The 23,304-nt window shown below is 37.6% G+C and overlaps 1 protein-coding gene across 17 annotated transcripts in view; it reads left to right on the forward strand.

The window, feature by feature from the left end:
• Srpk2 (SRSF protein kinase 2) overlaps positions 1-23,304 on the forward strand; it is a 194,983-nt gene that overhangs the window by 131,224 nt on the left and 40,455 nt on the right. For all 17 annotated transcript variants that reach the window (XM_069996286.1, XM_069996283.1, XM_069996285.1 and 14 more), the window contains 4 exons: positions 12,990-13,098; positions 13,746-13,833; positions 14,118-14,205; positions 16,959-17,065. In XM_069996286.1, coding sequence (XP_069852387.1) covers positions 12,990-13,098; positions 13,746-13,833; positions 14,118-14,205; positions 16,959-17,065 — 392 coding nt within the window. The remainder of the gene's footprint in view (positions 1-12,989; positions 13,099-13,745; positions 13,834-14,117; positions 14,206-16,958; positions 17,066-23,304) is intronic.

Below are 23,304 nucleotides of genomic sequence, written 5' to 3' on the forward strand. Positions count from 1 at the left end.
CTGGGCACTGTCCCTCAGCTCTTCAGCTCAAGGCTAGCGCTCTACCACTTGAGCCACAGCGCCACTTCCGGCTTTTTTCTTTTTGCTTATGTGGTGCTGAGGAATCGAACCCAGGCATGCAAGGCAAGCGCTCTACCACTGAGCCACCTTCCCAGCCCTCTAACAATCTTTTAAAGGACCCTATTCCATACTATCTCTCACCTCCATTGAGCGACCTAACTTCTTTCCACTAGGCTTCTCTCCTCTCCCTTCCCCTCCACTCCTCTACTCACTTCTTCTTTCCCCACTTCCTTTCTTTTCTTAATGTTGGTCCTGACACTGCCCCTGATCTTTTTTCTCAAGGCTAGTGCTCTGTAACTTGAGCCACAGCTCTACTTCCAGCTTTTTTTGGTAGTTAATTGGAGATAAGAATCTCACAGGCTTTCCTGCCTGTTGGCTTTAAACTGTGATCCTTCAGATCGGAGTTTCCTGAATAGCTAAGATTAAAGGTATGAGCCACCAGTGCCTAGCAGGCCTCAGTTTTTAAAGGTTTTACTACCCATGGATAATAAGAATCCATGTGTGTGTGGAATTTGCATGCATGCATTCCTACACACGAGAGTGACTTAACTTCCTTCACTAGGTAGGCTCCTCCTTCTAAAGGTTCTACCACTTCCTCGAAGTACCAGAGGCTAATGATACATACGGTCTTTGAGATACAACCCCTGTGTTTCCCTAGCATGTGTTAAGGCATAGGTTTGATATCCAGCCCCGAAAGAAAAAAAAATATGTTAAAAAGAAATCCAAACCCTAATAGAATCCAAAGAATTGATATCTTAGATTAAAAACTATGGCCTTCATGATTTTTTACTTTATGAATAGAAGACATCACTTTTTATATCTGAATTGGTTACATTAAGTTACTAATGATGCTTTAGTCACGTCTTAACTTCAGTATATTTGCCTAAAATCAATTACATTCTCCTAAATACTGCAATACAACCTTAATTTTTTGTTTTGTTCTTGTAGTATCCTATATTTGGAATAGTTCTTAAGTATTTTCTTAGCTTTCAAGACCTTTATAGTTCTGAAGATAAATAAATAAATAAAAAGGAAAACATGTGTTATTCATATCTCTGAGCTTGGCTTACCTCAACATGTTCTACGTCCATCCATTTCTTGTTTCTCAGTTTGGAATACCTTGAAAGTGATGCTCATTGCATCCTATCAATTGGCACAGTTTTGATTTAGTTTATTAGAGGTGATGTTATCAATTGATTAAGTTGATGCTTGCCAGATGTCCCTAATGTAAAGTTACATTTCCCTTCTACTAGTTAATAAATACTTTCTGGAAAGTTGAGATTACATATTATATCTCAGTACTTGTCCTAGTTTCTGATTTTATTGCAGGTAGAATAATTTTCCACAAATTTGTTTTATTTAGTGGATTATGATGAGTTATTCTTGTTTTCTTCCACTGCATTCTGTTGCTTAGAAATACATCAGAAGCACATTCAGATTAATGAAGAGACAAATAAAGAAACCTTGTTTTTCCTTGGTAGACTGGGGGGATGCAGAATTGACCATAGGATCTTACACTTGGTAGGTAGGCTGGCCACAATCCACCTACTTGTAGGCTTCTTGTCATTACTGGGAGCAAGGATGAACTACTGCATCCAGCTTCACTCCATACAGACTTACTCTTGCAGACTTTCCTATTCAGGGTGGCTGGGCACGTCATTTCTTCCCATTTCAGCCTCCCATGTAGCTGAGAATTACAGCTACATGCTCTCAGATATGAGTTAAGAAGAAGTATTGCAGTTTCCTGCTCTGGCTTGAACCTTGGTCCTTCTGTGCTCAGTGTCCTAAGTAGTTAGAATTACATGCCTGTGCTATGAGCACCTAGCAAAAAGACCCACCCACCCTTCCTTCCTTCCTTCCTTCCTTCCTTCCTTCCTTCCTTCCTTCCTTCCTTCCTTCCTTCCTTCCTTTCTTCCTTCCTTCCTTCCTTCCTTCCTTCTCGTTTCCTTCCTTCCCGTTTCCTTCCTTCCTTCCTTCCTTCCTTCCTTCCTTCCTTCCTTCCTTCCTTCCTTCCTTCCTTCCTTCCTTCCTTTCTCTCTCTCCCCCTTCCTGTCTCCCTCCTTCCCTTCTTTCCTCCCTTCCTCCCTCCTTTCCTTCCTTCCTCCCTCCTTTCTTTCCTCCCTTCCTTCCTTTTCTGCTCAGTGAAGATTTTTTGAAATATTTTTAAATTGTTATTATACAGGTGATGTACAGGTTATGAGTATATTTGTTTTTGGACAGTGTCATCCCTTCCTTTGCTCTCTCCCAGTTTTTCCTCCCATCCCTACTCACAAGTTATATAGTTCATTTTCAACATAGTATCTAGTGAGTACCACTTTGTCCCTCCTTCCATTTTTGCACCTCCCCTTACCCCCACCCCAAGACATACATCAACAAAGAAGACAAAAAAAACCTTGTTTTCTCTCCTGGAATTAATTTTAATAAATATTATCTCTTTTTTTTCTGGTTGTAGAGCTTGAACTCAGGGCACTATCCTTGAGACTCTGTGTGCTCAAGACTAGCACTCTACCACTTGAGATACAGCACTACTTCTGGCCTTTTCTGTTTATGTGGTACTGAGGAATCAAACCCAGGGCTTCATGCATACTAGGCAAGCACTGTCCACTAAGCCACATTCCCAGCCCTCAATAAATATTATCATATATGATCAGAGGCACAAAGGCATTGTGCTTTTATGTTCCTCTCCTGAGAGTATCTTCCTTTGGTCCTGTATGTGAATGCCTAGAGTCCTGTATAATTTATCATCTGCCAGTGTATTTTAGATCTAGCTTCCACATATGAGAGAAAACATATGCTATTGGTCTTTCTGAGCTTGGCTCACCTCACTTAACATGATTTGCTCTAGGTCCATCCATATCCCTGTAAATTACATACTATTCTTTCTAATGTCTGTGTAAAATTCCATTGTGTGCAAGTTTTTTTGATCCACTTAACTGTTGTAGGGGATTCGAGCTATATTTGAAGCTTGGGTATCGTGAATAGTGCATCAGTGAACACTGATGTGCAAGTATCTTTACAGAATACTGGCTTGTGATGTTCTGGGTAGATGCCCAATAGCGGTATGGCTGGGCTATAGGGAAGATCTATGTTTAGTTTTTTGAGGAACCTCCAGACTGCTATCCAGAGTATTTTTACTAGTTTACATTCCTACTAACAGTGCAATAGGGTTTCTTTCCCCTCTCCCCGCCCCATATCCCCACCAGCATTTCTGTTGTTCAAATTCATGATGTTGCTAGTCTTAACTGGGGTGAGATGGAATCTCAAAGTTGTTTCAATTTGCATTTCTTTTATGGCCAGAGATGCTGAGCATTTTCTCATATGTTTTGAAAAGACTGTTTCTTGATAAAATATCTGGTTTCCAGAAGAGCAGTAAGTTTGGGAAATACTGTTTGGCCTTCTTTGGAAAGCATAGTCAATCATATATCCATAGAAATCAATAAAAGGATGATGCAGACTCCTAAGTACATGTAATTGGTTGTTTGTAGGTATAATTTTCCTGGAGTCATAAATTCGACTAAAGTTATTTTCATCTGGCATAGATTATGAGCTCTTAATATGTCTAAATTGTTCTTTTAGGGTGTAGACACAGGTATATATACAAGTTGATGCATTCATTTGAGTTTTTGATGATGTTTAAACTGGAAAGCACTAATTAGTCTTAGAGTATAGAAGGAGGTAAGGCTTAAGGATGAGGCTAAAAATGAGTTTTATTTTTCACCTTTTACTCATTCATTTCTAATGATTTGTCTCTAAGATCTTTGTCTTTTCTCATGCTTAGAATATCTGAAGGTTTCTTTATATGATAGTTTAGATTATAGTATTTTTTCTTTTTGTTGTTGGTCATGGGGCTTGAACTCAGGGCCTGGGACCTGTCCTTAAGCTTTTTTGCTCAAGGCTAGTACTCTACCACTTGAGCCACAGCTCTACTTCTGGCTTTTTGGTAGTTAATTGGAGATGATTCTATTTCTTTTTTTTTTTTTTTTTTTTTAATTTTTTTTTTTTTGGTCCAGTTGTGGGGCCTGAACTCTGGGCCTGGGCGCTATCCCTCAGCTCTTCAGCTCAAGGCTAGCGCTCTACCACTTGAGCCACAGTGCCACTTCCGGCTTTTTTCTTTTTGCTTATGTGGTGCTGAGGAATGGAACCCAGGGCCTCAGGCATGCAAGGCAAGCGCTCTACCACTGAGCCACCTTCCCAGCCCCAATATGATTTTTTTTTTTTTTGGCGGTCATGGGGCTTGAACTCTGCGCTTGAGTGCTGTCCCTGCACTCTTCAGCTCGAGGCAGGCACTCTACCGCTTGAGCCATAGCGCCATGATTCTGTTTCTTGCTCAGGCTAGCTTCAAACCTTAAACCTCAGATCTCAGCTTCCTAAATAGCTAGCATCATAGACATGAACCACCAGTTCCCAGCTTGCAACTTAATTTTTTTATTTTCATTTTTTGTTCTTGCTGATTTCAGTCTTCCAAGTAGCCATAGCTTTCAAAGTGGCACATATACAGGTCATATTTAGAGTTAGGGAAAAGGAAATATAAAACAAGTTTTGATTGTATATATATGGTCATGTTCTGATAGCTTTAGGCCTTTAATTGACTAAGACTCAGTTGCTTGGTTACAATGTTTACTATGTATGGGGTCTACTTTGGGAAGAATGAAAGCTGCTTTTGGTTTAATAAGTCAAGTAAATGTCTAGATGAGGTCACTTAAAAACAACCATTAGCCATTTATGATCTGATGTTAGCTACTGTGTCCCTCTTACCCTTTCCCCATTTAAAATATATTCTAAAGCACTTTATGGAATTGAGAAATAATCTTGGTGTGTTGTAGGCTCTAAAATGTAGATTAAGATTTTAGATAATGGTTTGCTTTACAATGTAGCTCTTATTTCTTTTGTGGGGAATCTATCATTTTTGAGAGACTTTAGAAAACTGGAAATGACTATATCAGTATAATTTAGGAATTTTTTCTGCAACTATAAAATAGCACTGTAATGACATGATAGATTATTGATTATAAAAACAAAAGAAACCTTATATTTATTTAACTTTGTGTTGAATCTGAGCCTAACTTTGTAAAAATATGGAGCTGTTTAATGCACTTTAACCTTTAATTGTTTGTAAATGCCATAGTAGCTTTGTCCAGGATCCTACAGATACCTTTTCCAATTATGTAGTTCTTTTGTGGTATTATTTAATTGTATTCTTTGGGATATACTTAGATTATTAGCTTATTTTTTCCTGTCTGATCACAACAAAAATAGAGGAAAATCTTCTAAGAATATACTTTGTTAAATTTGTTACACATATAGCAACATTCAAACTTGCCCCATTCTCAGAGCTTTTTACAATCTGATCCCTGTGTAACATTCTTATTTTCTTTCCTAGTATCAAATAACATCATTTATTTTACTGTAAGCATGTTTTCTTTTTTTGGTTCCAGTCTTGGGCCAGAACTCATTGTTTAGACACTGTCTCTGAGCTTTTGTGCTCAAGGATAGCACTCTTATCATTTGAGCAGTAGCTCTACTTCCAGCCTTTTGGTGGTTAATTGGAGATAAAAATTTCATTGACTTTTCTGCCCAGGCTGATTTTTGAACTATGATCCTTAGCTCTCAGCTTCCTGGGTAGGTAGCAAGGATTATAGGTGTTGAGCCATCAGTGTGCCTGGCATGAATATGTTTTCTATTATAAAACTGTTTTCATATGCATTTAAAAATTAATACATATAATAGTTAAATAGATAAAGAAGGTGAGGTAAAGGGTAATGCATAAGGGTTTATTAGTGATCTGCACAGTTTAAGAGAATGTTACTAATTTGCTTTTGGGATTCTTAGTCATTAATAAAGAAAGGAAATGTAGATGTTTTGGGACAGCCATATGAAAATCTCATTAGTAATTTTTGTAAGATGAAGAAAAAGTTTTTTTGTTTTGTTTTGGTACCAAAGATAGGTTTATCAAGAATCAAGAACTTGTTAGATTTTACCCTGTTTGCCATGTAGTGTTAATTTGCCACAGTATTCTTTATAGGTGTTTGTAGAAGCCATGAGATTCCTGGATTAGAGAAAAGGACTCTTACTCAGAATACTTCATGCAGCTTGATCTGCATGGTTTTATTAGTACCCTTGCATAGTAAATCTAATAAGGATGTTTGTACAGTGGTTTGTATCACATCTGAAGAACTCTTATAAAACCCTGATTTTTAAAATTAGGACCTACAAGAGAGATACTTCAGGAGCTGCTTGGGAAAGTTTCTTTTCTTTTTTTTTCCAAAACAGTAGATCATCCTGTCCACCTGAGATTGATGGGCCACCTCCCCCACCCCGTGGCCCCCTGAGCCATAGGACTGCTGAAAACCACTGAAAGTACAGCCCAGGTTGGGGTGGGGAGTGGCCCCTGGGAGAGGTGCTGCTTTTGTTTGGTGCTGTGGGGGGTGGGAGAGATGAGACTGAGGGACTGCCACCCCACATAGACATGTGTTCCTTGGGGTGGAGGGGCTGAGGAGGGCTTGCCTCCCTCTCCAACCCCAGCCATGGCCCCTCTTCCTTCCTCACCCCTATCCCTTTTGACTGTAAGTCCAGCTCACCTTTGCCTTCAATATGTAACCAAAGGAAAACTCAAAAAATAAACAAACAAAAAAACCACAGAGAAAGATCCTGCTTCTTCCCCAGAGAGAGATGTTTCTTTTCCAAGGTTGTTCACTAGAAAAGTCTTTCAAAGATCAGTGCCTTTGTTCAAAGTATGCACAGAAATAAAATCACATTCTTGCTGCCCAGGTGTGTGTATTTGTGTGTGTGAGAGAGAGAGAGTGTGTGTGTGTGTGTGTGTGTGTGTGTGTGAGAGAGAGAGAGAGAGAGAGAGAGAGAGAGATTAAACTGGCTAGAACTTTCTATACAATGTTGGATAACAGTGCTGGGATCAGGCACCCTCATCTTGTTTCTGCTCATAAGGTAAGAATTGAATTTTTCATCAAGTCTACTGTTATCCATAGGTTTCCCCTGAATGTTCTTCCCTTCCTGTCTTTTTGTTTGTTGGTTGGTTTTGTTTTTTTTTTTGAGAACTGTGATCAGCAGTAAGTGTTTGATACCATTATTTTTTCATGTATCTCCTGAGCTGATCATAGGATTTAAAAATATTAATTATGGTGAATTAATATTGATTGGGTTTTGAATATTAAGCCAAGTTCACATTCCTGGAATAAACCCCATTTGATGATGTGTTATCCTGCCTTAGCTGGGATTTCAGGTGTGTGCCACTATGAGTGTGTTAAAAGTTTTTTATTTACATCTTGGTCTGTAGTTTTTTTGGTTTTTGTTTTTGTTAAGATGTTGTACGGAGGGGTTATAGTTACATGAGTAAGGCAATGAGTACATTACTTGTCCATCATTGTTATTCCTTCCCATTCTTGTTGTCCCACCATCCCTTCCCTCCCCTAGCTCCCACACACTACCCTCCCACCCCCTCACTGCCCAAAGTTGTAAAGTTTATTTCCAATATACTGTCCTGTGGGTATCTTTGTTGCAATGAATCATCCTGTGTCCTTGTTCCAGTGTTTTGTAATTTCCCTTCCCCTTCCCAGATTAGACATATGTATATACAAGATGCAGGGTATCAAAATCAAGTACAATGACAACAGGGGATATGCCATAGGGGAAAGAACATACAAAGGAAACAACAACAACAACAAAAAATAAAATCACATGATACATTTAAAACAACAACAATAAAGACAGATGGTATGTAGTTTTTTATGTCTGTCTAATTGGAATGAAGTAATGCTTCTGACTTCATCATAGGATAAGATCACAGAATTTTCTCTTGTGCTTTTTAGGAATAGTTTGTGTAGAATTGATCATATTCCTTTCATAATAATAATGTTTTGGGGGCTACTCTTCAGTAGTTGCCCTTTTTCTTTTTTTTTAGAGAGGATCTTAGACTTGTGAATTTACTGTCAAGCCTCCTGAGTGCTGGGACTATAGGAATGCATTACCATACAATTTTTTGAAAAGGTTTTGTTTTTTTTCCCTTAAGTGTTGGTGTTGGGGCTTGAACTTGGGGCCTGTTGTTGTCTTTGAGCTGCTGCTACCTTCCCCCCCCCCCCCTCAAGGCTAGCACTTTACCACTTGAACCACAGCTTGCTCTACTTCTAGCCTTTTGGTGATGAATTGAAGGAAGAGTCTCATGGTCTTCCCTGCCTGGGCTGGCTTTGAATCATGATCCTCGATCTTAGCTTCTTGTGTAGGTAGGATTACAGGTGCGAGCCTCTGATGTCTGGCTTGTGAAAAGTATTTTTAACCATATACAATTTTAACAATAAATGGATACATAATTATACAGGTGTGTATTTTAGTTTTGGGGGCTTTTTGTTTGAAAGTATTCATCCATATATAAGTAAAATATGTAGTGATATGAACTCTCATCAGTTTTTATGTTGGTAATTTGTGTTTCCTTCTTTTTTCTTTTTGTCCTGATTAGCCTGATCAGAAATGTATTATTTTTTATTTTCTCAAAAAAAATCACCGTTTGGCCGGGCACTGGTGGCTCACGCCTGTAATCCTAGCTACTCAGGAGGCTAAGGATCATGGTTCAAAGCCAGCCCAGGCAGGAAAGTCTGTGAGACTCCTATTTCCAATAAACCACTAGAAAACCGAAAGTGGCACTGTGGCTCAAGCGGTAGAGTGCTCACCTTGAGATGAAGAGCACAGGGACAGCGCCCAAGCCCAGAGTTCAAGTTCCACGACCGACCACAAAAAAAAAAAAAAAAAAAAATCACCGTTGGAATTTACCATTTTTTGTTGTTGTTGTTTTTATCATTTTTTAATTTTTCAATGATTCCAGTTAATGTAATTGTTGTTTCTTTCATTAGTGCTCTTTAGGTTACACTTGCTTTTCTTTTTCTAGTTTCTTTAGTTGGAAACTGATTTGAGATATTTTCTCATACAGGTATTCAAAATTTTCCTGTAAGTACTGCTTTAAAAGCATTTCACAGATTGGTAGGACAAATTTTCATTTTCATCTGGTGAAAAATATTCTCTATTTCTTGTTATTTTTTAATTCTGAAAGATAATGACCTTGTTTCAAAATTTGGGTCTGTTTTGGTTTGTTTTGTGCTTGCTAGGCCGGAACTTTACTACTTGAGCCATGGCCCCAGCTTTTTTTTGCTTTAGTATTCTTCAGATAGGAGTCAGCCTCAGACTGCCTTGCTCCTAATTATGCTTCCATGCATAGCTAAGTGGTGTAGATCACAGTACCTGGCTAAAATTTGGATTTAACTATTAATGGTTTCTAATTTAATTCTATGTTGTCTAAGAACATTGTTTGTATGACTTGTCTTTTTCTGTAGAATTTGTTTTTTGTGTATATTTACATGTTGTTATTTTTGGTGAACCATCTGTGTGCACTTAAAAGAGTATTATTGAGTTCAGTGTTCTGAAAATGTCAGTTAGGTTAAATTGGTTGATATTGTGCTCAAATCCTCATATCCATCCTGGATTTTATGGATTAGTTCTGTTAATTTGGGTGATAAGGAATATCATAATCTTCACTAAGATATAATGTATCTGTTACTTTACTGTAGCAAATTTATTTTTACCACCCCTTTCTTTTCTAACTAGTATGTTATGGATGAGTCTCAAATCTTTCCTTAATTCTTTGATAGTTTTCAGTGTTTATATAAAGAAACCCTACTCTCAGAGTATGAGAGATTAATGTCAGTATAAGGAGTATTTACTATATTTTAGCAGTAAATATAGAGAATTGGCTGAAAAATCCTTCCAAACAATTGTCTACCATGGAGATCTGCCCCCATCCCCCATTAGTTCTAGGGTTTGAATCCTAGTCCTCAAACTAAGTAACTACTGTACTACTTAAACCATGTCCCAGTCCAAGTTCTGAACTTTTGATTTACTCTTACAACAGTATCTTTTGCTAGGCAAGGAAGAGAGAATCATATTTATTTTTTGGCCAAAGAAGGAAAACTTGATTAGTCTTACTTGGAGTCTTGCTACCAGTAGTAGAGCTTTAGTTGTAGTTTTCTTTGGTGTACTGGAAAGATAGAAATAGGAGAAACTATGCAGTGAAATTAACAATTGCTTACCTGTCCATTCTGTTCTCTTTATAGTCCAGCCTAAGGTGTGTGTGTGTGTGTGTGTGTGTGTGTGTGTGTGTGTATGTGTGTGTGTGTGTGTGTGTGTGTGTGTGTGTGTGTGTGTATGCGTGTGTATGCGTATGCATATGCATATGCATGCGCATGCATGCTTGCTTCTATGCTGGTCTTGGGATTGAACTCAGGGTCTGAGCTCTGTCCTGAGCTTTTTGTTTAAGATTTGTGCTCTGCCACTTGAACTATATCACCACAGTTTTTCTGACTAGTTTACTGGAAATAAGAGTCTCATGGATGCTGGATGCCAGTGGTTTCACAGCTGTAATCCTAGCTACTCAGGAGACTGAGATCTGAGGATCACAATTCAAAGCCAGCCCAGGCAGGAAAGTCCATGAGATTCTTTTTTATATATATATATTATTGTGAAAATTCTGTCCAGAGGGGTTACAATTATATGAGCAAGGAGTACATTTCTTATCAAGCATTGTTGCCTCCCCTACCAACCCTTCCCGTCTTCACACTCGTCCCCCCGCTTCCCCCCTTTGCCTAAATTGTTTTTCCACGTAGAATCTTGTACTTCTCATTGTTGCAATGAGTCAGCCTGTATCCCTATTTAAACAATTTGTTTTTTCCCTTCCACTCCTCAAATTATACCAACATCAAATACAGTGAAAATAGGTGTTATACTGTGGGGGGAGGGACATACCAAGCAACAACAACAACAATAAAACACGTGGCACCTTATAAATATGTTAGAAACAATAGCAAGCAAGAAAAAAAAAACCACTTGTGTCCTTATCTTGGGTTCATTTTGCTTAACATCATCTTATCTGACCTTTTCTGCTTTTCAGACGTATACTAGTTATTGCAAATAAGAAAAACCATGGGACCTATGTTTCTTTAGGCCTGGCTTACTTCACTTAATATAATTTTTTTCTATTTCCTAACAAATGGGGCAATGTCATTCTTTCTGATAGAGGCATACTACTGTGTATATATACCACATTTTCTTGATCCATTCATTTACTGAGGGGCATCTTGGTTGGTTCCATATCTTAGCTATGGTAAATAATGCTGTAATAAACATAGTTGTGCTGGTAGCTTTAGTATGGTCTTGTTTGTGATCGTTTGGGTAAATGCCCAAAAGTGGGATTGCTGGGTCATAGGGGAGCTCTATGTGGAGTCTTTTGCGGAACCTCCATACTACTTTCCAAAGTGGTTGTTAGCTAGCAAGATCAGTAAAAAGTCCATGAGACTCTTATCTCCAGTTAACCACCAGAAAACTGGAAGTGGCTCTGTGGCTCAAGTGGTAGAGCATTCACCTTGAGCTGAAGAGCTCAGGGACATCTGGGGTACCATTGCTAATATTTCATCCTCCTATACCATTTCTTGTATGTTTCAAAAGAATGATATCAAATGACTTTCATAGCTTATTTATTTTATTAAAAATGTGAAGTGAAGCCTGACACTGGTGGCACGTCTGTAATCCTAGCTACTCAGGAGGGCAAGATCTGAATATTACCGTTCAAAGTCATTCCAGGCAGGAAAATCTCTGAGATGTTATCTCCAATTCACTATCAGAAAACCCAAAGTAGAACTGTGGCTCAACGTGGTAGAGTGCTAGCCTTAAGTAAAAGAGCTCAGGGGCAGTGCACAAGTCTGGGTTCAAGCCCCATGACTGACCACCCCTCCCCCCCCCAAAAAAAAAGGCAAAATGAAGGCCTTTTCACACCAAATGTCCATGAGTTGTCATTTTGCTCTTTCTTTACAGGATATTCCTATAGTCACTTTCCCATTGATTTCTTCATTTCCAAAGAATGAAGGAGTTTCTGATTGGTGAAAGAGTGATGTAGGCCATGTTGGAGAGTGAATAGTATACAATTCCCTATTGGCTGTACATAAACTGCTAGTGTATGAAAAGTTAATTATATAGTGTAAACATTAACACTTGATATGTAAGCACTGTATATTTTTAACCTTTCACTTGGTTAGTTTACTTGTACAGAGCACAAAGATGCATTTTATTAGTACTTGGGAAAATACAGTTTGTAAATGTTAAAAGTTGTAGTGTATATGTACATATCTTAGTTTAAAAACAAAACATCAAATTAAGTCATTATTATGACACATGTTCATAATCTCAGCCCTTGCGAGACTGGAGAAGGAGGCCCTGTCTCCCAAAAACAACTCCAACAATATCAATTTACAAAAAGACTTCAAATTATTATACATGCATGGTTTTTTGAACTTTTTAAAGTTAAACAAAAACACAGGAATTCACAGGGTATTTTTCTTTCACTGAAATGTCATGAAAAATGTTATTTTTAAGCTTTGTAATCTGATACTGTTATTTAAAGTGTTGTTTAATGATATCAAGAAATATCAGAAAAGACTATCAGATGCTAGTGACCTGTAATCCTAGCTACTTTGGAGGCTGAGAATGATATGTATGATAGTTTGCCCCAGGCAGGGGGGAAAATATTTTAAGAGCCTTTTCTCACCTTGAAGGCTGGGTACAGTAGTGTATAACTGTTTTCCTAGCTCCAACTCATGAAGCCTTCAATAGTGGGATCACAGCCCAGGTGTACTTCTCTGAAGGAAGTGAGACCTATCTCAAAAACAACCTCCTTAGGAAAGGATTGGAGCTATAGCTCAGCAGCAAAGAATAGGCCTAGAAAGTAAAAGGCCCTGAGTAATGTAAAAAAGGAAACAAAAAAAAAGAGGAAAGAAGGAAGAGAGAGAAAGGAAGAAAGAATGAAAGAAAAAAAGAAAAGAAGAGAACAAATTGCAAAGGAAGAGAGGAAATGACTTTGATTTTGATTTTTTTTTTTTAAGGTGGCTATCATCCAGTGAAAATTGGAGACCTCTTCAATGGTCGCTATCATGTCATTAGAAAGCTAGGATGGGGGCACTTCTCTACTGTCTGGCTGTGCTGGGATATGCAGTAAGTGTTTCTTTGTTGTTTGTACACATTTCTGGTCTGGTTCAACATCTATTTTCTAGGACGTTATGGCTGAGGGTTATTCTTACTTCATTGTGGCATGTGAAGTTCTGCCTATAATAGAAAGGTTGCCCTAAGATTTATCTCCACTAATTTCTTACATTCTTTTAAAAAAATTACTAACTTCTAAATTTTTTTCCTGAATCTTACTTGCTTTTGAAATTGCTTTTTATTAGGGTCATATTAATTTTCTAGTCCCAGAAAAACAGAGAAATAGAAATTAAAAATACATAGCTCTTCCTTTTTTCATGACATTTTGTGGTATTTTAAGGCCATGGTATTTAATATTAAGCTTCACTGCTGCTCAGTCCAGATATACTTGTACATTGTTTATGTGCATATAAACTAAAAATATGTTGCAAAGAGCACTTTACTGTATGTGGTAACTGACATTTTTCTAGTCTACATTAATACGAAAAATAAATATAGAATGGAAAAGGTTAATCCATGCAACTATTATTTAATTGGGGGCCCCCAAATGTGTAAATAATATTTTAAGGAAAAACTTAAAGTTCTTACTTACTGGCTAGATACTATCATAGCAGTTACTTCTTCTGCTGATAACACAATTCTACATTTTTTTTTTAAAGGGGGAAAAGATTTGTTGCAATGAAGGTTGTAAAAAGTGCCCAACATTATACAGAGACAGCCTTGGATGAAATAAAATTGCTCAAATGTGTAAGTATTGCAAAAATATATATAATGTGAAAAAAGTAAATTACTAATTTCATGAAAGACTTTTTTATTTTTTGTCGGTCATGTGGCTTGAACTTTGGGCCTGGGTGCTATCCAGCTAAAAGGTTCTTTTGATGATGTAAATTAAATTAGAATTTATTTTTCATAAGTTCATATTTACAAGTTCATTTTATAAGTTTATATGAAAAGTATTTCATGGGTTGGTGTAATTGCAAAAATCTCCCTTAATTTCCTTTGTTTTTGTTTTTGTTTTTTTTTGCATTTAGGTTCGAGAAAGTGATCCTAGTGATCCAAACAAAGACATGGTGGTCCAGCTCATTGATGACTTCAAGATTTCAGGCATGAATGGAATACGTATCCTTTGCTGCTGGTTATTTGTTTGTTTGTTTTTTTAGTAAGGGTTTATTTTAGTATCATAAAGTTAAAGAAGGGATAAATAGAAAAAGGAGAACATTTGCTGCTTCCCATGCAGGAAGTTAAGACATGATGGTTGAATTGTACTACAGCATACGTTTTAGTAATGTATGTAATCATACCTTTTTAATTATTATCTTTAAGGAATTGTACAAAGGAGTCACACTTCATTAAGTCAGGGTATGAGTACAGTGCATCTTAGGCAATGTCATTTCTTTCTTCACTTTCAGTTCAGTTCAGGCCTGAACTCTGGGCCTGGGTACTGTCCCTCAGCTCTTCAACTTAAGGCTAGAGCTCTACCACTTGAGCCACAGTGCCACTTCCTTCTTTTTATGCTTCTGTGGTGCTGAGGAATTGAATACATGCATTCAAGGCAAGCACTCTACCACTGAGCCACCTTCCCAGCCCTCACCATACATTTTTATGAGAAGTGATGTTGGTGTGTGTGCATGTGTGCATATCCTAGGGGACTGTTACAGAGCTGTTGTGCTGAAGGATAATGCTCTACCACTTGAGCCACAGCACCAATTGGAGATAAGAATCTCACAGGACTTTCCTGCCCAGGTTGATTTTGAACAGAGCTCCTCAGATCTTAATATCTTTTTTATTGTTATCTTCAAATTGTTGTACAAGGGGAGGGTTCAGTTCACCAATTATGTATATATACAATGCATTTACCAGAGTCACATTGTTCTCCCCCTCATTTATCTTATCTTACCCCACCTGTCTCATCAAGTTTCCTAGTTCCATTTTCAAGTATGTACATTGAGTGTTATGACTCTTTCAATTCTTCTACCCTCCTCTTCTGACATCCCTCCCCCCAAGTCAAGATATATTTCAAGTTTCTGATTCTTAATGTTTGAAGTGGTTAGTTACACCACGAAATCTCATTCCTGTATGTATCATTCTTCAGTCAGTTTGAGTGTGTGTATCATATATTCCTATGGTTTTGTAAGCATTTACATTCATGTTTATAATTTATAATTATAATTAAATTATAATAAGTATAAAATAATATAGACAATTATAGTATAGTATATATACTATTTGTAGATTGTTATATACAAATATATATTATGTATATTACATATAAGTATGTATAATATAACAATATATAAAATACATATAGTAAATTATAATTTAGGTCTAACAACTACATGCGAGAGAAAACACACACCCTTTATCTTTGTGAGCCTTGTTCCTCCTAGAGAATGAATACAATTCCATTGAGTGTGTGTGTACACATGCATGTGTGAACACACACACACATGCATGCACGTCCGCCCACTTGATTTATTTCTCAGTTGTAGAACATCTGGGCTGTTTCCATAACTTGGATATCCTGAATAGTCCTGCAATTAACATGGATGTATAGGCATTTTATTGTAGCCTGACTTAAATTCCTTCTTGTAAATGCCCAAAAAATGTTATTCCTGAATCATAGAGTGGTTGTTTTCTTTTGTGTTGTGAGTAATCTCCATACTACCTCCATAGTGATTGAACTAATTTATATTCCCACCAGAAGTGTATTGATTCCTTTTTCTCCATATTTTCACCATCACTTGTTGGTGTTCTTAATAATGGCCTTTCTGACTGGATTGACATGCAATTTCAATGCTGTTTTGATTTGAATTTCCTTTATGTCCAGGGGATGTTAACATTTCTTCATTGGTCACTTTTACTTCTTCTGAGAATTGTCTGTAGCTCCTTTGTGCATTTATGGCTTTGGTTATTGAATCTTTGGAGTTCAGATTTTTAAGCTGCCGGTATATTTCTGGTTATTAGACCCTTGTTAGAGGTATAGCTGGAGCAGATCTTCTCCCATTCTATAGGCTGTCTTTTTCAGCTTAGTGACTGTATCCTAAAATAGTTTGGAATATACATTAAATAATGCATGATACATAATAAGAGCTTAGTAAAATAGTGTTTAAAAATTTAGGTGAGAGGGGCTGGGAAGGTGGCTCAGTGGTAGAACACTTGCCTTGCATGCCTGAGGCCTTGAGTTCGATTCCTCAGCACCATATAAGCAAAAAGAAAAAAGCCGGAAGTGGCACTGTGGCTCAAGTGGTAGAGCGCTAGCCTTGAGCTGAAGAGCTGAGGGACAGCGCCTAGGCCCAGAGTTCAGGCCCACGACCGGACCAAAAAAAAAAGAAAATTTAGGTGAGAAACAGCAACTTACTGCTTTGATATTTATTAATAGTATTATTATGTAATTTATAAAGAAGGAAATATTTTGCGAGAGACTCTTGTTAGCAGAATAGCTTGAGCAGATCTTCTCCCATTCTATAGGCTGTCATTTTAAGCTTAGTGACTGTATCCTAAAATAGTTTGCAGTATACATTAAATAATGCATGATACATAATAAGTGTTTAGTAAAATAGTGTTTAAAAATTTAGGTGAGAAACAGCTACTGACTGCTTTGATATTTATTAATAGTATTATTATGTAATTTATAAAGAAGGAAATGTTTGTTTTTTTTTTTTGTTTGTTTGTTTGTTTTTTTGTTGGTCGTGGGGCTTGAACTCTGGGTCTGGGCGCTGTCCCTCAGCTTTTCACCTCAAGGCGAGCACTCTACCACTTGAGCTACAGCGCCACTAGAAGGAAATGTTTTGCAAGAGACACAGTGATGCTGCTTTCCGTAAATGCCTTACTCCGGAAAATATATATTCAAATGATCCTTAACTACTTCCTAGATGTATGCATGGTCTTTGAAGTGCTTGGCCACCATCTCCTCAAGTGGATCATCAAGTCTAACTACCAAGGCCTCCCAGTTCGTTGTGTGAAGAGTATCATTCGACAGGTGAGGCTTCTGAGAGGGTCCCATACATTCTATCCAATTGGCTAGCTTTCAGCCTGGGCTGTTGTGGCCTTTTTTATATTTCTTTTTTTTTCTCCTTATTTTTTATTTTTATTTTTTCTCCTTATTTTTGCCTGTGCAGTCCAAGGTAGCCTAAAACTCATGATCCTTTTTCCTCAGCCTCCTGAAGAAGGAGGCCTGATTTTCTGCTCTTAATAAAATAATGGATGAGGGCTGGGAAGTTGGCTCCATGGTAGAGTGCTTGCCTTGCATGCATGAGGCCCTGGGTTCGATCCCTCAGCACCACATAAGCAAAAATAAAAAAGCTGGAAGTGGCGCTGTGAACTCAAGTGGTAGAGCGCTAGCCTTGAGCTGAAGAGCTGAGGGACAGTGCCCAGGCCCAGAGTTCAGGCCCCATGACCGGACCCCCCCCCCCAAAAAAAAAATAATAATGGATGAATGACATTTTGGACTCAATCCAGTTTAATTTTTCTATTCTTCACATTTAACTCATTTTATTTTTTAAGTTTCATAATGATTTTTTTCTTTTCTTTTTCTTACATTTATTTTTTTCTCCTGACTTCAAAAGGATGTACCAAAGAGGTTACAATTTAATGTGTCCATCAAGGTGTCTAGTGCACTGTCAGAGTCACCCTTCTATCATTTTTCTCTATCTGTTCCCTCTTCCTAGATTTATTTCACATTTCCCACTTCCTTTCTCATGTATTACATTGAGTATTTTTTGCCATATTTGTCCTATTTCCATTTTTAATTAATCTTCTCTTGCTACCTTTCTCCCCTTATAATCTGGTTTCAGCTTTTAGTATTCATTTTCTTAAATTGTTAATTGTATTCCTCTATATACTTTAGTCAACTAAAATTTGTATTTAAGAATATGATTCTATGTGTGATTATATGGGAGGCTGCATCTATGATCTACATAGGAGAGAAAACTCTGTCTTTCTGGGTCTGGCTTTTCTCATTACAATATTTTCCAGATTCATAATTTCATTCTTCCTGATAAAATTTCATTCTTCCTGCAGGAAATTGCACTTTGTATGTGTGTATATATGTATATCATATCACATTTTTTGATCCATTCATCAATTGTGGGTTATCTGTGCTGATTCTATAACTTGGCAATTGTGGACTGTGCTCTGATGAACCTAGGTGTGCTATTGCTTTAGTTGTATCCTGACATGTAGTCTTTCAGATAAATGCCCAAGAGTGTATTTATTTAATGATAAGCTGTATAAAGTAAGCCATACATGAGTGTCAGGCATACATTGCTTTTGGCATATCAATCTTTTTTAAGGTTCGTGATATGTCATAAGTAGAAATTGTTGTATCTAGTCTACTTAGTATAAAACATTGAACTTACTACTACAATAATAATTGTTGTGGTTATTTCCTTTGTTGAGGGGCAGTACTGGGGATTTAACCCAGCCTGTTTTCTAGGCAGGTGCTCTACCATTTGAACCACACTTCCAGCCCTGTATTTATTATTTCTGATTATTCTTGGGTAGTGTGAAAAATCTTAAGATATCATGAGTTGTTTATAGATTCTTAATTACTAAGGGACTAAATTCTGGGGATCTAATTTATAACATGGAGATTTTAGTTAACAATACGTGAAATTTTCAAAAAGGAGATCTTAAGTGTTTTCACCACACAAAAAGGTAATGTGACATAATTAATAGGTAAATTTGTTTGTGATCATTAAACAATGTGTACATGTATCAAAACATGACATTACACAGTAAATACATTCAGTTGGTTTTGCTTTGGGTGCCAGTCCTGGGGTTTGAACTTAGGGTCTGGGTGTTGTCTCTGAACTTTTTTTGCTCAAGGCCAAGCACTTTTCTCCAGTTCTGGCTTTTTGGTGGTTAATCAGAGATAAAAGTTTCATGGACTTTGCTGCCCAAGCTAGCTTTGAACTGTGATCCTCAGATCTCAGTAACTAGGATGATAGTTGTAAACCAACAGCAGCTGACCAGCATTCAGTTTTTTGTTCGTTTGTTTGTTTTGTTTTCAGTTGTAGTCCTGGTGCTTGAATTCAGGACCTGGGCATTGTATCTGTGCTTTTTTACTTTAGGCTAGCATTTTACCATGTGAGGCACACCTCCATTTCCTGTTTTATAATTTTTTTGTTTCTGTTTTTTTTCTTTCTTTCTTTTTTTTTTGGTGGCTAATTAGAGATAAACATCTCCTTTGAACTACAATCCTCATATCTCAGACTCCTGAGTTGCTAGGATTGCAGTTGAGAGCCATTAGCTTCTGGTGCATTCAGTTTTTATTGTCATCTATACCCGTTATCCCTTGATGTTTGGGAAAAGAGTACTTGGGTCTAGAGAAGGGAAAGACAGTGCATATTGGCTTTTTTTTTTTTCTAAATTTTTACTTTATTCAGTTGCCTTACCAAAAGAGACCCTCAAGTAGGGATTTATTTAGTGAAGATGCTGCAGTAAATATCTGTGGAGTGGAAGTAATGCATAGATGGAAGATATCCTTCTTATTAGCAATGTTTATTAGATTCAGGTTTTTGTTGTTGTTTTGTACAGACTGTGTAAGTCTGCTTTCTACTCATTACCCATACTGCCAAAATTAGGAAAGTTGCCACTATGACTTACCCTGAATTACCTGTTACTGTGTAATGGATAATTGCCATGGAACACAATTCTGCAGAATGAGGAATATATCAAGGAGATTGATTGATTTTCTTGAGAAGTGGTTAAGAATTTCTCCCCAGTCTCCACACTGTCTTAAAGGGCTCTTATATAAATATAAACACTTGTTTGTTTTCTAAAAGTAATGATAAAATTAAATCAACTCTTCTTCAACGTTTCCTAAATACTATTGCCCATCTTGTGATCAGTTTTTACTTTTTCTCATTTAGCCATAGCAAAAAAAAAAAAAAAAAAAAAGGCCATCCTGGTGGCTTGAGTAGCTGTAGGGATATTCTGCAGCTCGCCTCTAGGAATTCTGTAGGGCTCAATCTTAGGACTTTGTCTCCTATCTTCTATTTTTTTTTTACTTTATAAATCATGAGGTCTATTTTATGTCCATTTATCTTTCTAAACTGAAAAATAAAAGAATGATTGTGTTGACATTATTTGTACCTGAGGTGAAGATACTTAAAAAAATACTGTGGTTTTTGTTTAAATGGCTTTGAGTTTCTCAGATAATTTAAATAGAACTTGGCAGGTCCTGGGAAAAATACTGTGTGTATTTAATTAAATTAATTTGTGCATTATGCCAGTTCTGAGGTTTGAACTCAGGGCCACTCAAGTACCACTTGAGCCATGTCTCCAGCCTAGGTTTTTGGTGATTGATTAGACTTTTCTTCAAATTACAAATTTCTTCAAATTCTTGAAATTACAATCCTCAGATCTCAGCCATCTAAGTAGGCACTGGCATCTGTCACATTTTTTAAAAATGTTTTTTTACATTACTGGGACTCAAACTCAGGTTTGTGATTGTGCTGGAGATAGTAGGTATGCTTCCTAGCTTTTGCTTCCTTCTTTTGGCATATACCTGGCTGCAGTCCACCTGTTACATGTCCTGGCAGCTAGGATAACAGATGTGCACCATTATGTCTGCTTCTTCACTGAGAAAAGGGGTCTATGAATTTCTCACTGGGCTGGCCTTGAACCTCATTCTCAACAATCTTAAGCATCCAAAGTAGCTAAGATTACAGTTGTGGGCCACTAGTCTGTTTTTTTTGTGGTTAATTTTAAGATAATGTTTCACTTTCTGTCTAGGCACATGCCTGGACTGTGGTCTACCTATTTTTCAGCTTCCTGTAGTTGCTATAATGACAGGCATTCACTACTGTGTCCAGTTTCATTCCATGGAGATGGGAGTCTCACAGACTTTTCTGCCTGGGTTAGCCTGAAACTTGATCCCTCTGATCTCAGCCTTCCACATAGCTTGGGATGATAGGCACCATGCCATTTCATCCAGCTGTGAGGTGAGAAACGCTCTTGCAAACTATTCTTCCTGGGCTGAACTTGAACCACATTTTTCCTATTCTTAGCCTTTTAGGTAGTTAAATTATAGGCATAAGTCACTGGTGTCCTGCAAAGCACAGTTGTAGCTCTGGATTTTAAAATTCATCTTTCTCTTGTCATAATTATAAATGAATTTTCATTATCAGATGTGTATTAATTTGTATGTTTTATGTATTATGCCATCTAGTCTTCAGGATGCCACACAGAGGATAAAATTTTCTCCTAGGTCTCAGTTACTGTAGTGGTTCTAGAATTTGAATTTAGATGATGCCATTCCAGAATGTATTCTGTTAACAGTGGGGCAGTGTGAAATGTCCTATAGAAAAAGAATTGGAGTTATTTCAAAGCATTTTGTGTATGTGTGAAAAGTATATTTTTAAGTTTGTGGTAAATGGCTTTTTGGTGGATTAATAATAAAGCAGATAATCTATTTAAAAGTTAATTAGCATTTTTTTTGGGGGGTCGGTCATGGGGCCTGAAGTCTGGGCCTGGGCGCTGTCCCTCAGCTCTTCAGCTCAAGGCTAGTGCTCTAGCACTTGAGACACAGTGCCACTTCTGGCTTTTTCTGCTTATGTGGTGCTGAGGAATCGAACCCAGTGCTTCATGAATGCTAGGCAAGCACTCTACCACTGAGCTACCTTCCAGCCCATTAATTAGGACTTTATGAAATGGGTAATATTGAAATGCTATGTACTTTGTACTGAGATCTCTAAAACCAGTGTTTTCCCAATCTGCCCTGTATGGTGTAGGCTACCACAGCAAGCTGTCTTGTTTCTTTTCACCATCTGAGTTTGTCTACACTTGGTATTTATTTACCATTGTTACTGTTTCATATATCCTAGTTTTCAGTGAATTCATTATGATTGAACCAATGGACTAGAAGCTTTAATTTTAACTAAGCAGACATTTAAGTACTATTGGGTTTGTTTGGTACATATGTAATTTGGTATTAATTTGAAGTTATCCTCAGAATGTTGGATCCCCTCAGGTCAGAAATCTGGGAAGGAGCTCTCTTTTAAGAGAGATCAGCCTCCTCTTCCAGCACATGCTAGGTAGAGGCCAGGTTCAGAGCACAGATACCTCCATAACAACTTTCAGCAGTACAGATGCAGGATTTTCTCACCTATTCTTATAAGTTATATGAGCTCTTAAAAACACTAGCTTAGTACAATGCTTACTGAGGTTTTTTCATTTTCTTCTGTTTTTTTTTTCTTCTCAGTCTGAGCATGTTCCTTGTTTTTGTATTTTCAGTATCTCTCCATCCAGTTTAACATGATAGCTTTTCAGCCAGTTTGTAGAATTTGTCTCATATCTGTTATAATGAAGAAATGAAGATGAGTCAGTGGAAGCTTGAGCTTTATTTTATTTTATTTTTTGTCAGTCATGGGGCTTGAACTCTGGGCCTGGGTGCTGTCCCTCAGCTCTTCAGCTCAATGCTAGTGCTCTACCATTTGAGCCACAGTGTCACTTCCCATTTTCTGGTGGTTTATTGGAGATAAGAGTTTCACAGACTTTCCTGCCCTGCTGACTATTGAACTGGGATCTTTGGATCTCAGCCTTCTGAGTAGTAGGATTACAGGCATGAGCCTGTAAAATATAGGATTATAGGCGTGAGCCACTGGCGCCTGGCTGAGCTTGAGCTTTTGTAGTAGGCACTTTTCTTGGTTTGAGGAAAGCCCCTCTGATGTTATCCTGCATATCCACAAGTAAATAATATCTAAATTAAGGGCCTGTCTGAGGCCAGCCTTCTGCCCTCTGCCTACCCATCTAGATGACTAGTTTGGGTTCCCTTGTTGTTTCATTAGCTCATGACCAACACTATTAGAAGCAGTCGGAGTCTTCTCCTCTGGTGTCTTATGTTCAGGTTTGGGAAGAAGAAAATCTCCAAATTGTTACCAGAGTCAGAGCCTAACCTGGAAAATTGTTTTCATTTCGCTATTGTCTATAGTCTACAGTTGGGGGGGGGGGCGGAAAGCTTCACTCTGTGGATAGAGCAAGACTAGGAAGACAGCTTTCTTAGAGAGGTCGCCACATCACTCTGGATTTACTCCTCCTATTATCAATAATATTTTAGAACCTTGAAGCAACTGATGTTAAGATAGGTAGCAGATGATAGATACCTGGACCAGAAACTTACAGACCTTTTTGACTAGGTATCCTATAGGAGAATTTGAGATTCAGAGACTGGAAGGGACTTTATTTACTAAACCAGAAACTAACTAGGAAGCTTTT

This window comes from Dipodomys merriami, unplaced genomic scaffold (genome assembly GCF_024711535.1).
Source record: "Dipodomys merriami isolate MVZ:Mamm:240054 unplaced genomic scaffold, mDipMer1.0.p SCAF_5, whole genome shotgun sequence".
Taxonomy (NCBI): Eukaryota; Metazoa; Chordata; class Mammalia; order Rodentia; family Heteromyidae; genus Dipodomys; species Dipodomys merriami.